This window comes from Dasypus novemcinctus, chromosome 11, assembly GCF_030445035.2.
Source record: "Dasypus novemcinctus isolate mDasNov1 chromosome 11, mDasNov1.1.hap2, whole genome shotgun sequence".
Taxonomy (NCBI): Eukaryota; Metazoa; Chordata; class Mammalia; order Cingulata; family Dasypodidae; genus Dasypus; species Dasypus novemcinctus.
The window spans coordinates 118758652-118775588 of NC_080683.1; the positions used below are offsets into that span (position 1 = coordinate 118758652).

The following is a 16937-nucleotide window of genomic DNA, read 5'->3' on the forward strand; positions in this document are numbered from 1 at the left end:
GAGTTCAGGTCATATTTTTATTTTTATTTTTTTCTCATTTTTTTATTATCTTTTTTTTTTTTTTTTGAAGATACATAGATCACACAAAATGTTATATTAAAAAATACAAGAGGTTCCCATATACCCCTCTCCCCACTGCCCCTCCCACTCCTCCCACATCGACAACTTCCCTCATTAGTGTGGCACATTCATTGCATTTGATGAGTACATTTTGGAGCATTGCTACACGGCATGGACTGTAGTTTACATTGCAGTTCGCACTCTCTTCCAGTTCACTCAGTAGGCTATAGCAGGATATATAGTGTCCTGCATCTGTCCCTGCGATATCATTCAGGACAACTCCAAGTCCCGAAAATGCCCCCACATCACAGCTCTTTTTCCCTCTCCCTGCCTCCAGCAACTCCCATGGCCACTGTCCCCACATTGATAAACATGCCTGTTCATGATTACTTTATGGTGAGCCTCAGGCTCCTTCTTCTCTTTCCCCATTGCTCTTCCTTTTGTCTTCTTACACTGCCCATTTGGGATTTTCTGGGGTGCCTGGAACCCTTGCCTCCACGCATCCAGTGGGCTGTGGGTTGGAGGGAGGAGTGGTCCTAATTGCAGCTCTTCCAGCTCGCCAAGGAGGCACCTGCCTCTCCACACCTCCTCCCCGACCACGGCCGGGCCTGAGTCCTGGCCCCGCTCCGAGTTGACTCTGACCTTCCAGTCTCCATGTTGCTCTTTCTGGCCTTCTGCCATTGCCTCCATAGCATTTAGCATTTATGTTCAAGCGACAGGCTAGCACCCTCTCAGAGTGGCCCGAGGAGTCCAGTGAAGGTGGAGGCACCCACCATCTGCGAAAGGGACCGCTCCAAGGAAGAGCACGGGCCCTAACCAGGGGGCCTCTCTGAAAGTAGAGCTGAAGCTCGCTTGTCACTAGAAAGACAAAGTCCATGAGCTGAGCCAGGGTCAGCGCTCCTCCACCGAGAAGCCCATGGCTTCTGGATTCCTCCTGTCTCACAGCCCAAGTGACCTCACGTCTGTCCCTTGCCATCTTTCTGACCATTCTCACAAGACAAGTGGACCTAAAGGTAAGCCTCATCTTCTCTGATGGGTTACCTACTCACACAGTAAGCCATCTAAATATCAAGAGGTACATTACATTTTACCACTGATTGGTGCTTATTGCCATGTGCTGCTTGGGTGGCCCACTGAATGTTGACAAAGAAGCAATGAATGAAACCCTTCTGAGCCGGCAGGGGGAGGGGAGGCCTGGGGGAGCGTCTGCTGTTTACAGGACGTGTCATGGTGTCATGGTGCTGTCTAATGGGAACTTGTTTTTGTTTCTTTTAGTTCCGGTGCCAAGACAGAATGACATGCCTGGCTAAAGAGGCTTTAAAAGGCTCCCCAGCTGCTCCAGTGTGTGCTGAGCTGACTGTGGGGGGACATGCAGCCCCTGAAGAGAAAACAAATCCCGAGTTATAGAGACCTTTCCCAGATATTCAAAGTGGTCTTCAAGGGTCTTGTGGTCCAATAAGTTTAGGAAATTCTATCAACTATAACCACCACTTTTAGAGATTTTCATTGTGTATATAAAAGGTCAGAGAATTCTGGCAGAAAAGAAACTGTTTAACTTTGAAATCTCAAAGGACCCAAAGTACACACTTTGGAAAATTTGGGGTTAGAGAGTCAGAAAAGTTCAGCATCTCAAAATACCAGTGACTACGTTCCAATAAACATTCAATAAACAAAGACTCACTGTCATCATGTGCATAAGCGAAGTCTAAGGATATATCTTCAGGTAAGAGCTGAATGGCTTTCTAAAATTCTATAAAAGGTGCAAATAGGTTCTAAAAAAGCCCACAGCCTGCACTTTAATTTTCCTAGAGGATGGAGGAAGCATTTTCTGAAGTGTCAGAATCGTCAGTTCTACAATCTGTGTCAGAGTTACCCATGAAGCCCTGGTTCCCCTCCAGACCTCCTGGGCTGAATCTATGTGTGTGTGGCTCAGGGGATGGCATTTTAGACAAATTCTTCATTTGCATCTAATGCACAGCTGAATCTGAAGACCACTAGTAGACAATAGTGCAGTGCCATTTAATTCACTAACAGCCAAGAAGCTTGCTAGAGCCACTGGCAGGAAACTGGAACAAAGCTTGTTTTAGCTTCCTAGCTGCTAAAACAAATACCCTACAATGGGTCGACTTCAGAATGGGAATCTATCGGGCCACAGTTTCAGAAGACAGCTTGCTTCCACCAGGTAGGATTTTCTGGCTGGATGGCCACCTTCGCGCTTCCTTGGCTTTTCTCTAACAAGGCAATACGCGGGGCAGCATCGTCTTCCTCCTCTGGGTTCTGTTGACCCTAGCTGCTTGTGCCTCCCTTGCCTTCTCCTTCTGGGTCCAAACTCCATTTCTTATAAGGACTTCAGCCATATGGGACTCGGTTTGCATACACCTTAACAAATACTTCTTCAAAGAGGCTATTTCAAATGGGCTCACACCCATAGGAAGAGGGCTTGGGGCCTGAATGTGCCTTTGTGGAGGCCAGGATTCCATCGCCAACGATGCTTAAACTGGTGTTTGCATGTTTAGATTGGACTACAAATGGTGTTTTGGCTCCTAATAGCTGAAATAGCCCAGCATTTCGGGGATAGGCTAATGGCACTCAGGGGATGGCACGAGAGGGCCAGCAGCCCATAGGAGGCCCACCAGGCCACTCCAGTTCATGAACCATGGTTCTGGTCAGGCACATTGAATTGAAATTTGATCACCTGTAGGTAGTGGTAAAATTAGAGAGGTGGGAGTTTTTCATCCACCAGATAACATTATTCTGATTATTTTTAATCGTAAGCTAATATAAATTACTATATAACTCATGGAAGAGAAGTAGCAACCAAATTTGGCCAGCTTTAACTTTACCCTACTTTTTTCCTACCCATCCCCTCAACAGAAAACACACAAATTCCTATGTACAAAGTAGGTTTAGAGCGATACAGCAAAAGAATATTTCTGGTTAGGAACACTTGAAATCATTCCCCTCTGGGATGAGATTTTGTGTACAGTCTTGTGGAAACTTTAACAGTCACTAATGCAAAGGGACATTTCTAAGATTTTGGGTAGAGAAGGGGAAATAGTTTGTTAAAACAGAGCAACTTTATTCTCTTCCCCAAAGTTCCAGAACATGAGCATGATCTCAGCCTTGGACTTTGGAACCTGGTAGATGTTTTAAAGGTATCGTCTGGGTTATTTGAACCTTTAAGCCAGGTGGGCTAAGTATGCTCTGCCCACGGCCATTGAGTGTGTGTCATGCAGCCCCTCTGGAAAGCATTGATGGCAATGAGTGCCAGCATCCTAGTGATGTCCGAAGATGGTGTTTAAATCCTTCGGGTTTACAGATCACCTTTTACTGGGGTTTGAACCCAGTTCTGCCTCCAATGATGACCATCTTTTCCACTCTATCACCCTATCTTCCAAAAATGAAGAAGGCCATGACAGTTTCTCCAGCCAGCATGGGAGGCAAGTTTGTAGAGAACTTATTGCTCGGGAAAGTCAGTGGACAACTGAAGAAGGCAGCACTAACTTTAACTTGGCATGTCAAGGAGGATAGCACATAGGACGTGGTGTGTGTCACAAGCATATCCCTGAATTCACTGGGGTTGACAGGCAGGGAGCCTTTCGTATGCGCTTTCACTCATAGCTAAGAAAGTAGCTCTCTCATCCTTTCATTGTCACTGTCGGTGTTGCTAATTCCCCTGTGCTCTCCTAACAATTTTCCTGTGCGTGTTCCAGTACTTACCCAATGTAATGATCAGTTCACATGTCTGTCTGTCTCTCTGGGCCTAGAGCTCCTTAACCAAAGGGCCATGAGTTCTTTTTCTCTGGAAACTGAATACAGTGCCTCACAAAGACTAGTCATTTATAAATATTTGCTGAACCAATGAATTAACAAGAGTACAATGTACATTTTCTGCAATGGTTGACACTCTAAATCGACACATTTTGGAGGAGTTGTGTTAAATGAAAACTATATTATATAATAGCGGAACATACTGTTCAATGCTCTCTTGGACAATCCTTTTGTAGCTAAAAACCATCCTTACATTTATATTTTGTTTAAATCCAGATTCCACTGGCTAGCGTCTCTTTAAACAATTTTCTCTTTCATTCATTCTTATACCAAATGTTTACTGAATTCCTAGTATTTCCATCCACTGTCCCAGCATTAGGCATGCAATGAAGTCCAAATACGCATTCAGTCCCCTGCCTTTGAGACAGAAGAGCTCGTGGGGAAGATACCAATTAACCAAGTAATCACAAACAATAAATGTATAGCTTCAAATGCTAAAAAGTGCTATAAAGGAAAGATGCATGGAAAATGAAACACAAAATAAAAAGACTTCAACTACCATTGGGCTAAGAAAATATCATTTGTATGTGTTAAGTGCCCAAAGGACTGAATTGGAGGTGGGGTAAGGAATAGGTAGAGATTCTGAGGTAAAGAAAATAGAATGTGCACAGCCCCGATGAGGGATGGGGTGTGTATGTTGCAGGAACTGAAAAAGCAGATCAGAATGACGAGCTCTTGGGCAGTAGCGGTGGGGGGAGGGGCGGGGGAGGTGGGGTGTTAAGGAGGGGGAGATGTGGGGCAGAGTGAGGGGAGATAAAGGAGAGAGACCAGGGAGGGCCTTACAAGGCCATGTTCAGGATTTTGGTCTTTGTCCGAAGAGCAACGGAAATTTCACTCGGCCTCTAGGGAGGTGGCGGGGCTGGGGCAGGTGTGGCAAGAGGAGATGCAGGGAACCCCCAAAGGAGACTGTTAGGGTCACCCAATGAGAGACATAGCCATCCGAACGTGGTTTGTGGTAAGGGTTGGAGGAAGCGCCCCGTTTCAGGACAAATCCAGACAGAGAAGCCATAGAGTAGAACAAACTACTTGCCTAAACCTTTCAGGGTTTTCTTTTCCAGTTTTTGCTCTTTACTGCTGACAGGCTCTTTGGCTGCGGTGGGCTCTCCAGGAGCGGCGGGCTCCCTCTCTGTCTCCTCCATGGCCTCGTCCCCGTCCTCGTGGTCGGGGGACTCGGCGCTCTCCGTGGCCTTGCCGGGCGCCTCCTGGCCCGCCGTGCCCGCAGCAGACCCGTACGTGCTTAGGATGTCCTCCAGCTGTCGGTTCAGCTCTTCGGAGATGTCTTGAGTGGCCTGGTCGGGCTGCCCACCTTTCTCGGGTGCTTGGAGCGGGGAGGAGGATTCTTGCTTCTCCAGGCCATTCTGGGTGGGGGGTGAGGAGGAACAGTCCCCTCCCTCCGCGGGTGGGCCTGCTGAGGGCTGCCCAGGCTGAGCGGTCTCCATACCGGGAGAGGCACCTAGGGGTAAGCACAGGTAGGTTGCATGTTGTTAGCGCAGCTGTGTGCAAGAGTTGAGGGGAACCCCAAACAGATGCCGATTAGCCGCTGCCTCTAATGCAGACTGTCCTTTCATAAGCCGTTGATCCTACAGTTAGTCAGGGAGGAGCGGACGGAAGCCGGTTTCCCAAATCAAGTCATCCTGCCGGCATTTTTTTGATTTGGGTCTTTAACTTCCAGTTAGTGCCCCCTATTATTGCTGTGAAAGGGTAATTCATGCTACTGTTTGTGAGTGATGGCCCTATATGTCATTTTGTTTAGAATAGCCAATTCATGGTTATTGTTCTCATATATAATTCTACATAGATTGAGTCTTTGGAAGTACATGGTTGTACACATTTAAATATTTAATTTTAAAATGGTGTGTTCTTTCAAAGTAGAAACAGTTCATACAAGAGCCAGGGAGCCCCCTAAAATGATCCATAGCAATGATGCCCCTAAACTCTATTCTAATCCATAACTCAAGAGTCGATTAATGTGCATACTTTGATGTAAATGCCGAATTATCCTGGATGCAGGAGATACTTTCTTGCTTTTCTGGCATTTTCTTTTTCCCAGATGAGTAACATGTAATTATCATGCAGCAGAACGCTTTTTCTGAGATTCAAACTAGCATCATTTTTGGAAGCAGCAGAGCCCGCGAGGGTATAAATAAACAACCCGCGAGCATGAACACATGGCGATGCTCATATCATAATTCCTTGGATTTGCACAGTACCCCTTTGTTCCGATTAAAAACCAACTTTCTTTCAGGAAAATGTTCACAACTTTCTCTTCTCTGGCCCAAGCAGTGGCATGACCTGTTTCTTTTCAAGAAATAACCGTGGCTACTGAACGGGGAGGGTGAACTAGGGAAGCGGTCCAGCTCCCCTCTGGGCGCTGGGTGAAGCCGCCGGGGTTCCGGCTCTGCGGCTCTGGGGGCTGCAGTAGATCTAGGCTAGGGTTTGAAGGGGTGGAGCTTCGAGAGAGAGATGAAGGAGCGTTCCACCTGTGAACCAGGCTTCAGCTGACCCGCTGGCTCACAGCATACAGGCGGGCTGGAGCCTCCCTGTGCACGGGGTTTGCTCCCGAGGAGGTGGTGGGAAGAGGAGGCACCAGGCAGAAGCACCACGCCCCTCCCCACCGTGGCGCAGGAGGGGTGAGGCTCAAGGACACCCCCAGATGGGCATCGCCACCGTGGGGCACCTGCCACGGGACCCAGGAAGCTGCACGGACGTGCTTCCTCCTTTCCCCCACCGCACTGGCCAGCCTTCCGCCCAGGGGCGCGACCCGCGGCTTCGTGCCCCTCGCTGGTCTTTAGAGTGGCCCCTCGTGGCTGTGACCTCACGCAGTTCCACGGAGCCTCGCAGTCTTTGGACGTCCACGTCCCCCGGCTGATGGCTGCAGCCTGGGCCCTCAGCTATATTTAACTTCCCCCACCCCTGCCCCAAACTCAAGCAAAGACACAGGGCACCTGCCACCGGCCAGAAGCTATTTTAAGCTCTTCTAAAAGGAGTCACGGTATTTAGCACTTCATCCTTGAAAATCAAGGGAAGGGGATACTTCTTGAAAGCAACTTGAAAACACTGAACATTTACGGGTTTAAAGTCATATGGAGGTTTAAAGGCTGAGGGAAGCTGTTTGAGGATGAGATAAAATTGAAAGTAAACCCAACTTCAAAGCATTTCATCTACAGCTGACTGCCCAGAGTTGTTAGTGCGGTTAGTCCAAGCCCAAGTCCTCTATTCGCGTTCTGTTTGCTCCGTGTTCTTCAGATGCCGCAATTGGCAACGGTTTTTATACTTAATTCCATGGGTGTCCTTCCAACTCCTGTTCTGCATTCACTTTAAAACAGAATAACAAGTCACTCGACCACAGGACAACTCCATTCCTGAAGGGAGCCTCAAGATGAGCCAACAAGAGGGAAACAGCCAAGCCAAAGGAGCTCTGCCACTTTTGGACTGTCCCCTTCTGTCCCAAGTTTACAGCAAGAAATACTTCTAAATTGTATCTTCTCTGACCTCAGTTGTCTTTATTTTTTATTTCACTTGCACCGGAGGCCCCAGCAGGTCCTGCACCCGCCTTCCTGAGCACCCCATCTCACTGGTAAATAAAACAAGGGCAAGTTCTTTCACAGCGCGCTTCAGTCTCAAAGTGGCAAGCTTCAAGCTCGGCAAACGACACCCAGGGGCTCGGGGCTGGGTGTCATACTCACCGGCAGGCAGGTGGCTAGCAGAAAGAGGAAGGAGGAGAGGGGAGAGGCACACAGAGCAAGTCAGAGCAGCAGGGAGGGCAGGAGGCAGGTGGCCCGCGGGGCGCCCCGGGGAAGCGAGGCGGAGGGCACACACACACACACACACACTCACACACGCACGCGCGCAGGCCGGCGGGGCGGGCGGGGCGGGGACGCGGTATGACACAGCAGGAGACAAGGACACGCAGGCCCCAGCAGGAGCGGAGCAGCTGCCCGGGCTGCCGGCCTTTGAAGCCCTGGCTGGGCTGCGGGAGCGGGGCCGCGTCGCGGTTCCCGGCAGCAGAGGGGCCCGCGCCCCTCGTTTCTTGGCGTGTCCCCAGGGAGGCTCAGCCTCCTTCCTGCCCCTCTTCCGCTGGTCTCCTTAGCGTCAGGCTTCTTGTGGGAATCCGGCAAGGGGGGAAACCGTGGCAGAGCTAGAAGGAGGTGCTGGCCGCGCCTTCCCTCTGAGGTCGCTGCTGGCCTTGCCGGTCATTTTTCAGGTGACACCCGACTGGGTGTCTTGGCGCTGGGCCCCTAGTTGGAGCCCCGTTGGTGGCCGGCACGCCCGCGCAAGGGGGACCGCTCAGCCGCCAGCTTGCTGCCTTGCCCCCCCTTCTCCACGGCTTTCACGGCCCCCCGTACTGCTCCCCACAAAAAGACGCTCCCCCCGTTCACCGCCCACTGTCTCTCTCCTACCCCACTCTCCTTGGCCTTTGGTCTCTTGCCCGCCCTGATGCAAGGCAGCTTCTCCACCAGACAGAAGGGGCACAGGGACACCCCTGCGGTGTGGGGGGGTGATGGTCCCCAAAACGCCCACTTCCAAATCCCTGAAACCGGTGGCCAGGTTTCCTTATGGGGAAAAGGGGATTTTGTGGGCCAAATCAAGGATCTTGAGATGGGGAGCGTCTCCCCAGTTATCCAGGTGGGCTCAGGCAATCACAAGACCCTTCTGAGCGCAAGAGGGAGGCAGAGAGGAGCGGCGCCTTGGAGAAGCTGTGAGGGTGGAGGAGGCAGAAGTCGGGGTGACGGGAGGGACCAAGGGCACGGAGCTTGGGCAGCTCTGGACAGCGGAAGAGGCAGGGAGGCAGGCAGAGGACCCAGCCCTGCCCACACCCGATTTCAGCGACATCACCGTGGACGTCTGGCCTCCACAACTGCCGGACCATCCGTTTGTGTTGTTTAAAGCCACCAAGTTTGGGGTAAATTGTGACAGCAGCAAAAGGAGATGCACGCACGCGCTCCTAAGCTCTTCGCCACCCTTTCGCGCTGGCCCGCATCACACTGGCGGAACAGAAGCGGTTCTTGGGGAACAGGGAGAAAAGAGAAAGAATATTATGGGAAAGAGCCCACAAGTTATTCCAGGAGGTGGTGAGTGTCATGAGAGAAAGTTGTTTATCTAGATGGGGAAGGCGCTTTCCTTTCCTTCTTCCTTCTCCACTTCCTCCAGGCCTGGAAGCTGAAGTGCCGCCTTCTCAGTCCAGGAGAGGAAAAGCAAGTACGAGGACGCTTAGCCCACACCACGACTGAGCGGAGAGGAAACCCGTCCGTGCCCATCTCCTGGGCTCAGGGTGTGGAGATGAACCTTCTAGAGCTCTGCTGTCCAAATGAAAAAACCTGAGATCAGCCGTGGAGAGGAACCAGGTACGTCATTTTACATTTTTTAAACAGCCACCTTAAAAAAAAGTTAAAGGGACAGCTGAAATTAATCTTAATATTTAACCCAATATATCTAAAATATGGTCATCATAATGTGCTTGATATAAAAAACATTAATGTTCTGGTTGACGTTCTTTCGTGTGTGTGCTAAGTCTTTGAAATGAGGTTGCATTTCACACAATCTATCGCGATCTCCTCTGAGCACACTCAAGGATGGAGTAGCCATGTGCAGCCAGGGGCAGCCGCGCTGCACCGTGAGGCCGGGAGGCAGGGCCGCTGGGGTCTGGCTGTTGAGCAGCAGGGGCGAGGGTTCCGTGCCTAAGCCACTTACTTGCATCTTGCCCTATCCTTTATCTCTTCTGCTCTCACTGCTCAAGTCTTCTCTTTGCCTGGCCTCTTTGGCTTAGCCAACACTTAAGATGGAATCTCCTTTATCTTTTTTATTTTATTTTTTTGAGTATTTTTTTTTTTATTATACGCATTTGAAGATACATAGATTACAAAAAAGTCACATTAAAAAATATAAGAGGTTCCCACACACCCCAACTCCCCACCCCACCCCCACTCCTCCCACATCAGCAACCTCTTTCATCATCGTGGCACATTCATTGCATTTGGTGAATACATTTTGGAGCGCTGCTGCACTGCATGGATTAGAGTTCACACTGTAGTTTACACTCTCCCCCAGTACATTTAGTGGGTTATGGAAGGATATATAATGTCCAGCATCTGTCCCCACAATATCATTTAGGTCAACTCCAAGTCCCAAAAATGCCCCCACATCACATCTCTTCTTCCCTCTCTCTGCCCTCAGTAACTACTGTGGCCACTTTCTCCACATCACTGCTACAATTTCTTCCATTACTTGTCACAAAGTTCTATAGTAGAATATCAGTAAGTCCACTCTAATCCATATTTTATTCCTCCATCCTGTGGACCTTGGGATGGTGATGTCCACTGCACCTCTATAGCATGAGGGGGCTTAGACCTCACATGGTTGATGGATGTGATTCTCCTGCTTGGAGTTGTAGGCACTCTTGGTTCCCTGTTGCGGTGACAAACAGCAGAAATTCCTCCTGTTTTACTTCCCGTCCTCTGTGCTGTCACCTGTTCAGTGTAGGGCCTGAGGACAACTCCAGAGCCACATGCCAGGGCTCAAAGCTTGCGTGGCCCACTTCCCAGCTACGTGTCTTGGAGAGGGAAAACAGGGATTAGAGCAGTTCCTCCTGTAGCTGACTTGACTCGTGGTCCCCAAAAAGTCTTAACCCCCAGTATCTGTGAGTGTGGCCTTGTCTGGATGGAGTTAATTAAGACGAGCTCACACTGGAGTAGAGTGGGCCCCTGTAGCAGTTTGATATAGTTATGAATTCCAAAAATAGATATCAGATTATGTTTGAAAATTGGTCTGTTCCTGGGCATGATCAAATTATGATTAGGACTTTGATTGGGCCAAGTCAGTAGGGTCTTGGGTCCCCACAGATAAAAGGCATGACAAAAGAAGAGAGTTGGAGTTTTGATTTGGAGTTTGATGCTGGAGTCTTGACTGGAGCCCCAGAAGTAAGTACACAGGAAAGAGAAGCAAGCCCCGGGGAAGAGAGGACCTGAGCCAGGAGAAGAACACAGAGGAATAGAGACGGCTCCTTAGACATGGCAGAAACCCCAGGGGGAGAGACAGAGCCATTCACCTGATAGTCTACAGCTGACCTTGTGGAGAAAACAGAGGCACTGAGCCCAGAAGAACCCAGGAAGCCTGAACCCTCGCAGATGTCAGCAGTCATCTTGCTCCAACACGTGGAAATAGACTTTGGTGAGGGAAGTAACTTATGCTTTATGGCCTGGTAACTGTAAGCTCCTACCCCAAATAAATACCCTTTGTAAAAGCCAACAAATTTCTGGTATTTAGCATCAGCACCCCCTTGACTAATACAGCCCCCAATCCAATATGACTGGCTCCTTAGAAGAGGGGAGAAGGGACAGCAAGACCCCGAGGGAAGGCGGCCTCGGGACGATGGAGGTGGACTGCAGTGGTGCTGCCACTAGCCGAGGAGAGAGGCAGCGAAGCGTCTTGCCTGGACCCTTCAGAGGGAACGAGGCCTGGGCGTCACCTTGACGTGGGCCTTCTGGCCCGCAGAACTGAGGGACAATACATTTCTGTAGTTTGAAGGCACCCAGTTAGTAGCACTGTGTTACAGCAGCGCTGGGAAACTAATACACTCTTTTTAAGGTGGTTGTGAGGAGTAAATGGCCCCTGCACCTAGCATGCACTATGCATCGTTGCTTCTTCATCACCAAAATTATCTATGAAATGTTTTTGCCAGTTGCACAACTTCCCATCACTTCAAACCTCTACATCTGCTGCCATCAACTGAAGGAAAATGTGACTGACGATCCACTTGCCAAAGTCGGGGCCTCTTCCGGACCCTTAGTTCTCATTCCATGCAAGTCCTCTGTAGCCAAGAACAGAAATGCCAGCCTCTGCCTGTGGTGGTGACTGTTCTTGGAAAAGGTCAATTCAGGAAAATTAAAAATGTCTAAAGTTTAAATTTTAAAAAGAAGAAATGATATATGCTTAAATGCATGAGTGCAGAATGATGTATTTTAAAACTAAGTGGTGCCTGTTGGAGGAGCTGTTGAACTACTTAGTTGCTTTGAAAACTGGTAGACGAAGGAAAGAATCCAGCAGGAACACATCTTTCCTGTACAAAGGCGACCCGTCACCTTAGGAGGCATCTGCATGTCCTCCTCTGAAGCCTCTGGATCCAACTCCAATTCTCAGGAAGCCAAGAGGGCAGAGGAACATGCAAAACTACATACAAGGTGTACATTTAGCAAAATCCAGATTGTGGGGAAATCTAGAGTTAATCACCTGGTTTCCTCAATATATATATTATAAGGAAAAAGGGAGGGGCGATATAGACGAAGAAAGACATTTCAACAAATTACATCACTTGAATGTTATTGGAATCCTGATAAAAAAAGTCAAACTAAAAAAGATTACATTTATGTGTCAATTAAAAGTTGAACATTGGATTTTAATGATATTAAAAATTAATTTTAATATATTAGGCATGATAATGGTATTGGAGCTGTGTTTTTAGAGAGACACAATGAAATACAGATGAAATCGTAAGATGTCAGAAGTTTGTTTCAAAATAATTCAGGGATGGGGAAATGGGTGGAGGTAGAAAAAAAATTGGCCATGAGTTGATAAGTATTGAGGCTGATGAGTCCATAAATTATACTATTTTGTCTACTTTATAACAGGCAAAATTTTCCATTATAAAAAGTAAAAAAATGGAATTGTAACTTAATTAAGAAATTTAATATTTGCAACAACAATTTAAGCTCCTAATATTATTTTCTAACATATATATTTTATTGATACATGTTAATAAAGCATAAATCCACCAAAGTATGCAATCAATGGTATTCAGCTGGTGGCAGGCTTGGCCCAGTGGTTAGGGTGTCTGTCTACCACATGGGAGGTCCGCGGTTCAAACCCCAGTCCTTCTTGACCCGTGTGGAGCTGGCCCATGCGCAGTGCTGATGCGCACAGGGAGTGCCGTGCCACGCAGGGGTGTCCCCACATAGAGGAGCCCCACGACCGAGGAGTATGCCCCGTAAGGAGAGGCGCCCAGCGCGAAAGGAAGTTCAGCCTGCCCAGGAATGGCGCCTCACACATGGAGAGCTGACACAACAAGATGACACAACAAAAAGAAACACAGATTCCTGTGCCACTGACAGCAAAAGAAACGGACAAAGAAGACGCAGCAAACAGACACAGAGAACAGACAACCCGAGAGGGGGGATGGTGAGAGAAATAAATAAATAAATCTTTTAAAAAATGGTATTCAGCTATAGTCACATAGTTGTGCATTCATGACATCAATCTTTTAGAGCATTTTCATTATTCCAGTAATAATAATAATTATCATCAACAAAAACCAAACAAACAAAACTCATCACCTCTCAATCTCTCTATGCTTCCCCTTCCATACATAGCTGCTATTCTACTTTCTTCTCTCTAGTTATTTGTATTTATATGTGTAAAACAGTCTTAAATATACAATATCACCCATATTCGTATTTCACTTGTTTCACTATGTAATACAGTTCCTTGTTACAGTTTTTAGCTTTCCTTCTAGTAATATACATGTCCTTAGACTTTCACTCTCGACCACTGTCATACCCATATAATAAATAGCTCTGCTATTCATAAACGCCATGCCATGCTTTCACCATTTCCATTCATTTCCAAAGATTTCCAAACAACCTGTTAACCAGTCTGTACAAATTAATTCTCAAACATCCATTCTCTACCCTCATTCTATTTTCTGGTGACCTATATTCTAATTATTAATTCTAGAAGTTTACATAATATAATTAGTTCAAAATAGTGCAATCATATAGATTTGTCCTTTTGTGTCTGACTTGCTACACTCAGCATAATGTCCTCCAGGTTCATCCATGTTGTCACAACTTTATTTCTTCTTACTGCTCTATAATATTCCATCATGTGTATACTCCACAATTTGTTTATCCATTCATCAGTTGATGGACACTTGGGTTGTTTCCAATGTTTTGCTATTGTGAGTAATGCTGCTATGAACATCAATGTGCAGATGTCTATTTGTGTCACTGGTCTCACTCAGTTCTTCTGGGAATATACTTAGTAATGGTATTGCCAGGTCACATGGAAAGTCTATATTCAACTTCCTTAGGAACTGCCAAAGAGTCCTCCACAGTGGCTGTACCATTCTACATTCACACAAGTGAACAAGCCTTCTATCTCTTCACATCCTCCCCAACATTTATAGTTTTCTTACTTTAATAGCGGCCAGTCTAATAGGTGTAAGATGATATGTCATTGTAGTTTTGACTTACATATCTCTAATTGCTAGTGATGAACATTTTTTCATGTGTTTCTTCTCCATTCATATTTCTTCTTTGGACAGCTGTCTTTTCAAGTCTTTGCCCATTTTTAAATCAGGTAGTTTGTCTTTTTATTGTTGAGTTGTATGATCTCGTTACATATCATGAATATTAAACCCTTATCAGATATGTGATTGCCAAATATTTTTTCCCAGCTATCTTTTTACCCTTTTGATAAAAGTGTTTAATTTTGAGGTCCCATTTATCTATTTTTTCTTTTCTTGCTTGTTCTTTGGGTGTGAGGCCGAAGAAACTGTAGCCTACCACAAGATCTTGAAGATCTAGGAGTTTTATGGTATTCACTTTTATATTTAGGTCCTTGATCTATTTTGAGTTAATTTTTATATAAGATGAGACATAGGGGTCCTCTTTCTTTCTTTTGGATATGACTAACCAGTTTTCACCATTTTTTTGAATAGACTGTTTTGGCCCAGCTGGGAGGGCTTGACCCCTTGTCTAAATTCACTTTACTTTTGATGTGAGGGTCAATTTCTGAGTTCTTGATTTGGTTCCTGTGATGGTTAGGCGAATGTGTCAACTCGGCCAGGTAATTGTGCACAGTTGTTTGGTCAAGCAAGCACTGGGCTAACTGTAATACAAGGGCATTTATGGACTTTAGTCACCATTGACTTTACTATAGTGGTAAATCATAGATAGCTGATTACAGTTACATCAGTCAGGGAGATTGCCATCAGCAATGAGTGATGCTTTATCCAATCAGCTGAATGCCTTAAAAGGGGAAGTGATTCCAGCATTGAGTGAGAATTTCCCAGCTCGTCTTTGGACAGCAAACACCTCTCAGAACTCGTCAAGAACCTTCACTGGACTTTCATCGAAGCCCCTGGTTGCAGCCTGCCTGCGGAACCTGGACTTGTGCATCCCCATAGTCATGGGAGAGACTCTTATAAAATCGCATACTATTGACAGATATCTCTTGTTGATTCTGTTTCCCTAGAGAACCCTGACTAATGCAGCTTGGTACCAGGAGTGGGATCTTGAGGAACAGAATCTTAAACATGGGGTGTCGAGGTGGTCCTGGGAGTTTTGCAATTGTCTCTCTACTCTAATTAGACTCAAGGGTACTGACAACTCCCTTTCCAATAACAGAAAGGCTGCTAACAGTCCATGGCAAGAGTTGGCAATCGAGATATGCAAAATAGCGTCACTGGATTCTCCTACTTCTTGGCTTATAAGAAGCAAGGATCTAGGTGAGAGTGTTTTCAATACCTTAACAGAGTTTTGTGGAGTCTAACGGTATAATGATGTTGGCTGGCTCCTCCTAGATACTCGGGATACTGTTACAAACGAAAGAGATGAGTTAAAGTCTTCAAATTTGAATCTGAAACGCCGCGTGAATGATGGGAAAGTTTCTATGTGTGCTCTGAAAGAAAATCTTGTCTCCTATAGCACAGGCTCAAAATATCTGATAACCAAACTCAGACTCTCATTGTACAAGTAGCAGAGTTACAAAGGAAACTAAAATCTCAACCCCGCAGGGTTTCTGCAGTTAAAGTGAAGGCATTGATTGGAAAAGAGTGGAGTCCAGTGAATTGGGATGGAGACATATTGGATGATGATAATTTCGGTGGAGACATTGGAACCCTGAGTTTTGCTGAGACTTTACCAGATGAACCTGCAACTGCCTGCCCTGTCCAGACCACACCTTGTCAACCTTGTATCATCCAGCCTCCAGCCTGCCCCAGGGAGTCTGAAACAACTTCCAGCCCTGGAGTGGGTACCAGCAACACTGAAGCCTGCTCTGCTGAACCTCCAGCCTGCCCCAGGAAGTCTGGACCTCCTCCCAGCCCTGAGGCACATACCAGCCAAACTCCAGCATGCACTGCTGAGCCTCCAGTCTACCCTGAAGAAACCGCCTCAAGAAATTAATCCTGTCTCACCAGAAGAAAATGCAAGGGAATGCACCAAGATCAGTAGCTTGCAAGGCAATTCTAATCCTCCTTACCCACCCCCACCACCTCTCTTGTCTTTGAGACCTATTACTAGACGAAAATCACAACAAGCCCCCAAAAGTGAAATACAAAGTGTGACCCATGAGGAAGTAAGGTATACTCAGAAAGAACTGCATGAGTTTTCCAACTTACATAGACAGAAATCAGGGAAATATGTGTGGGAATGGGTCCTAAGGGTATGGGATAATGGTGGAAGGAATATAAAGTTGGATCAGGCTGAATTTATTGATATAGGCCCAATAAGCAGAAATTCTGGATTCAACACTGTAGCTTAAGGGGTTAGAAGGGGCTCTAACTGTTGGTTCAGGTGGCTGACTAAAACATGGAACAAAAGATGGCCTAGCATGTCTGAGGTTGAGATGCTCAATTTGCCCTGGGACACAGGAGAAGATGGAATTCAAAGGCTTAGGGAGATGGGAACACTAGAATGGATTTACCATTTGAGAGCTGCCTACACATGCCAAGAAAGTCCAGAGGACACACCTTTAACCAGGAGGCCTTTTACCGGAGAAACTGTACATTGGGAAAAAGGAAATGATCAGACATTTTGGGGATTATTAGACTCCGGCTCAGAAGTGACATTAATTCCAGGAGACCCAAAACATCACTGTGGTCCACCAGTCAGAGTAGGGACTTATGGAGGTCCGATGATTAATGGAGTTTTAGCTCAGGTCCGTCTCACAGTTGGTCCAGTGGGTCTCCAGACCCATTCTGTGGTTATTTCCCCAGTTCCAGAAAACATAATTGGAATAGACACACTCATTAACTGGCAGAATCCCCACAT

General features: G+C 46.9%; 1 protein-coding gene and 1 long non-coding RNA gene across 2 annotated transcripts in view; one reads left to right on the forward strand and one right to left on the reverse strand.

Annotated features, from left to right (window-relative positions):
* The window catches only part of TXLNB (taxilin beta), a 39964-nt gene extending 32244 nt beyond the window's left edge, over positions 1 to 7720 (reverse strand). The window contains exons 1-2 of the mRNA XM_058307559.2: positions 7578 to 7720; positions 4922 to 5344 (exon numbers count right to left, since the gene is read on the reverse strand). Of these exons, the coding sequence (XP_058163542.1) occupies positions 4922 to 5330 (409 nt within the window). The 5' untranslated portion in view covers positions 5331 to 5344; positions 7578 to 7720. The remainder of the gene's footprint in view (positions 1 to 4921; positions 5345 to 7577) is intronic.
* On the forward strand, positions 6614 to 7382 carry LOC131280470 (uncharacterized). Its single transcript, XR_009188082.2, has 2 exons — positions 6614 to 7083; positions 7218 to 7382. It is a non-coding gene; the product is annotated as an uncharacterized lncRNA (long non-coding RNA).
* Positions 7721 to 16937: the final 9217 nt, after the last annotated feature.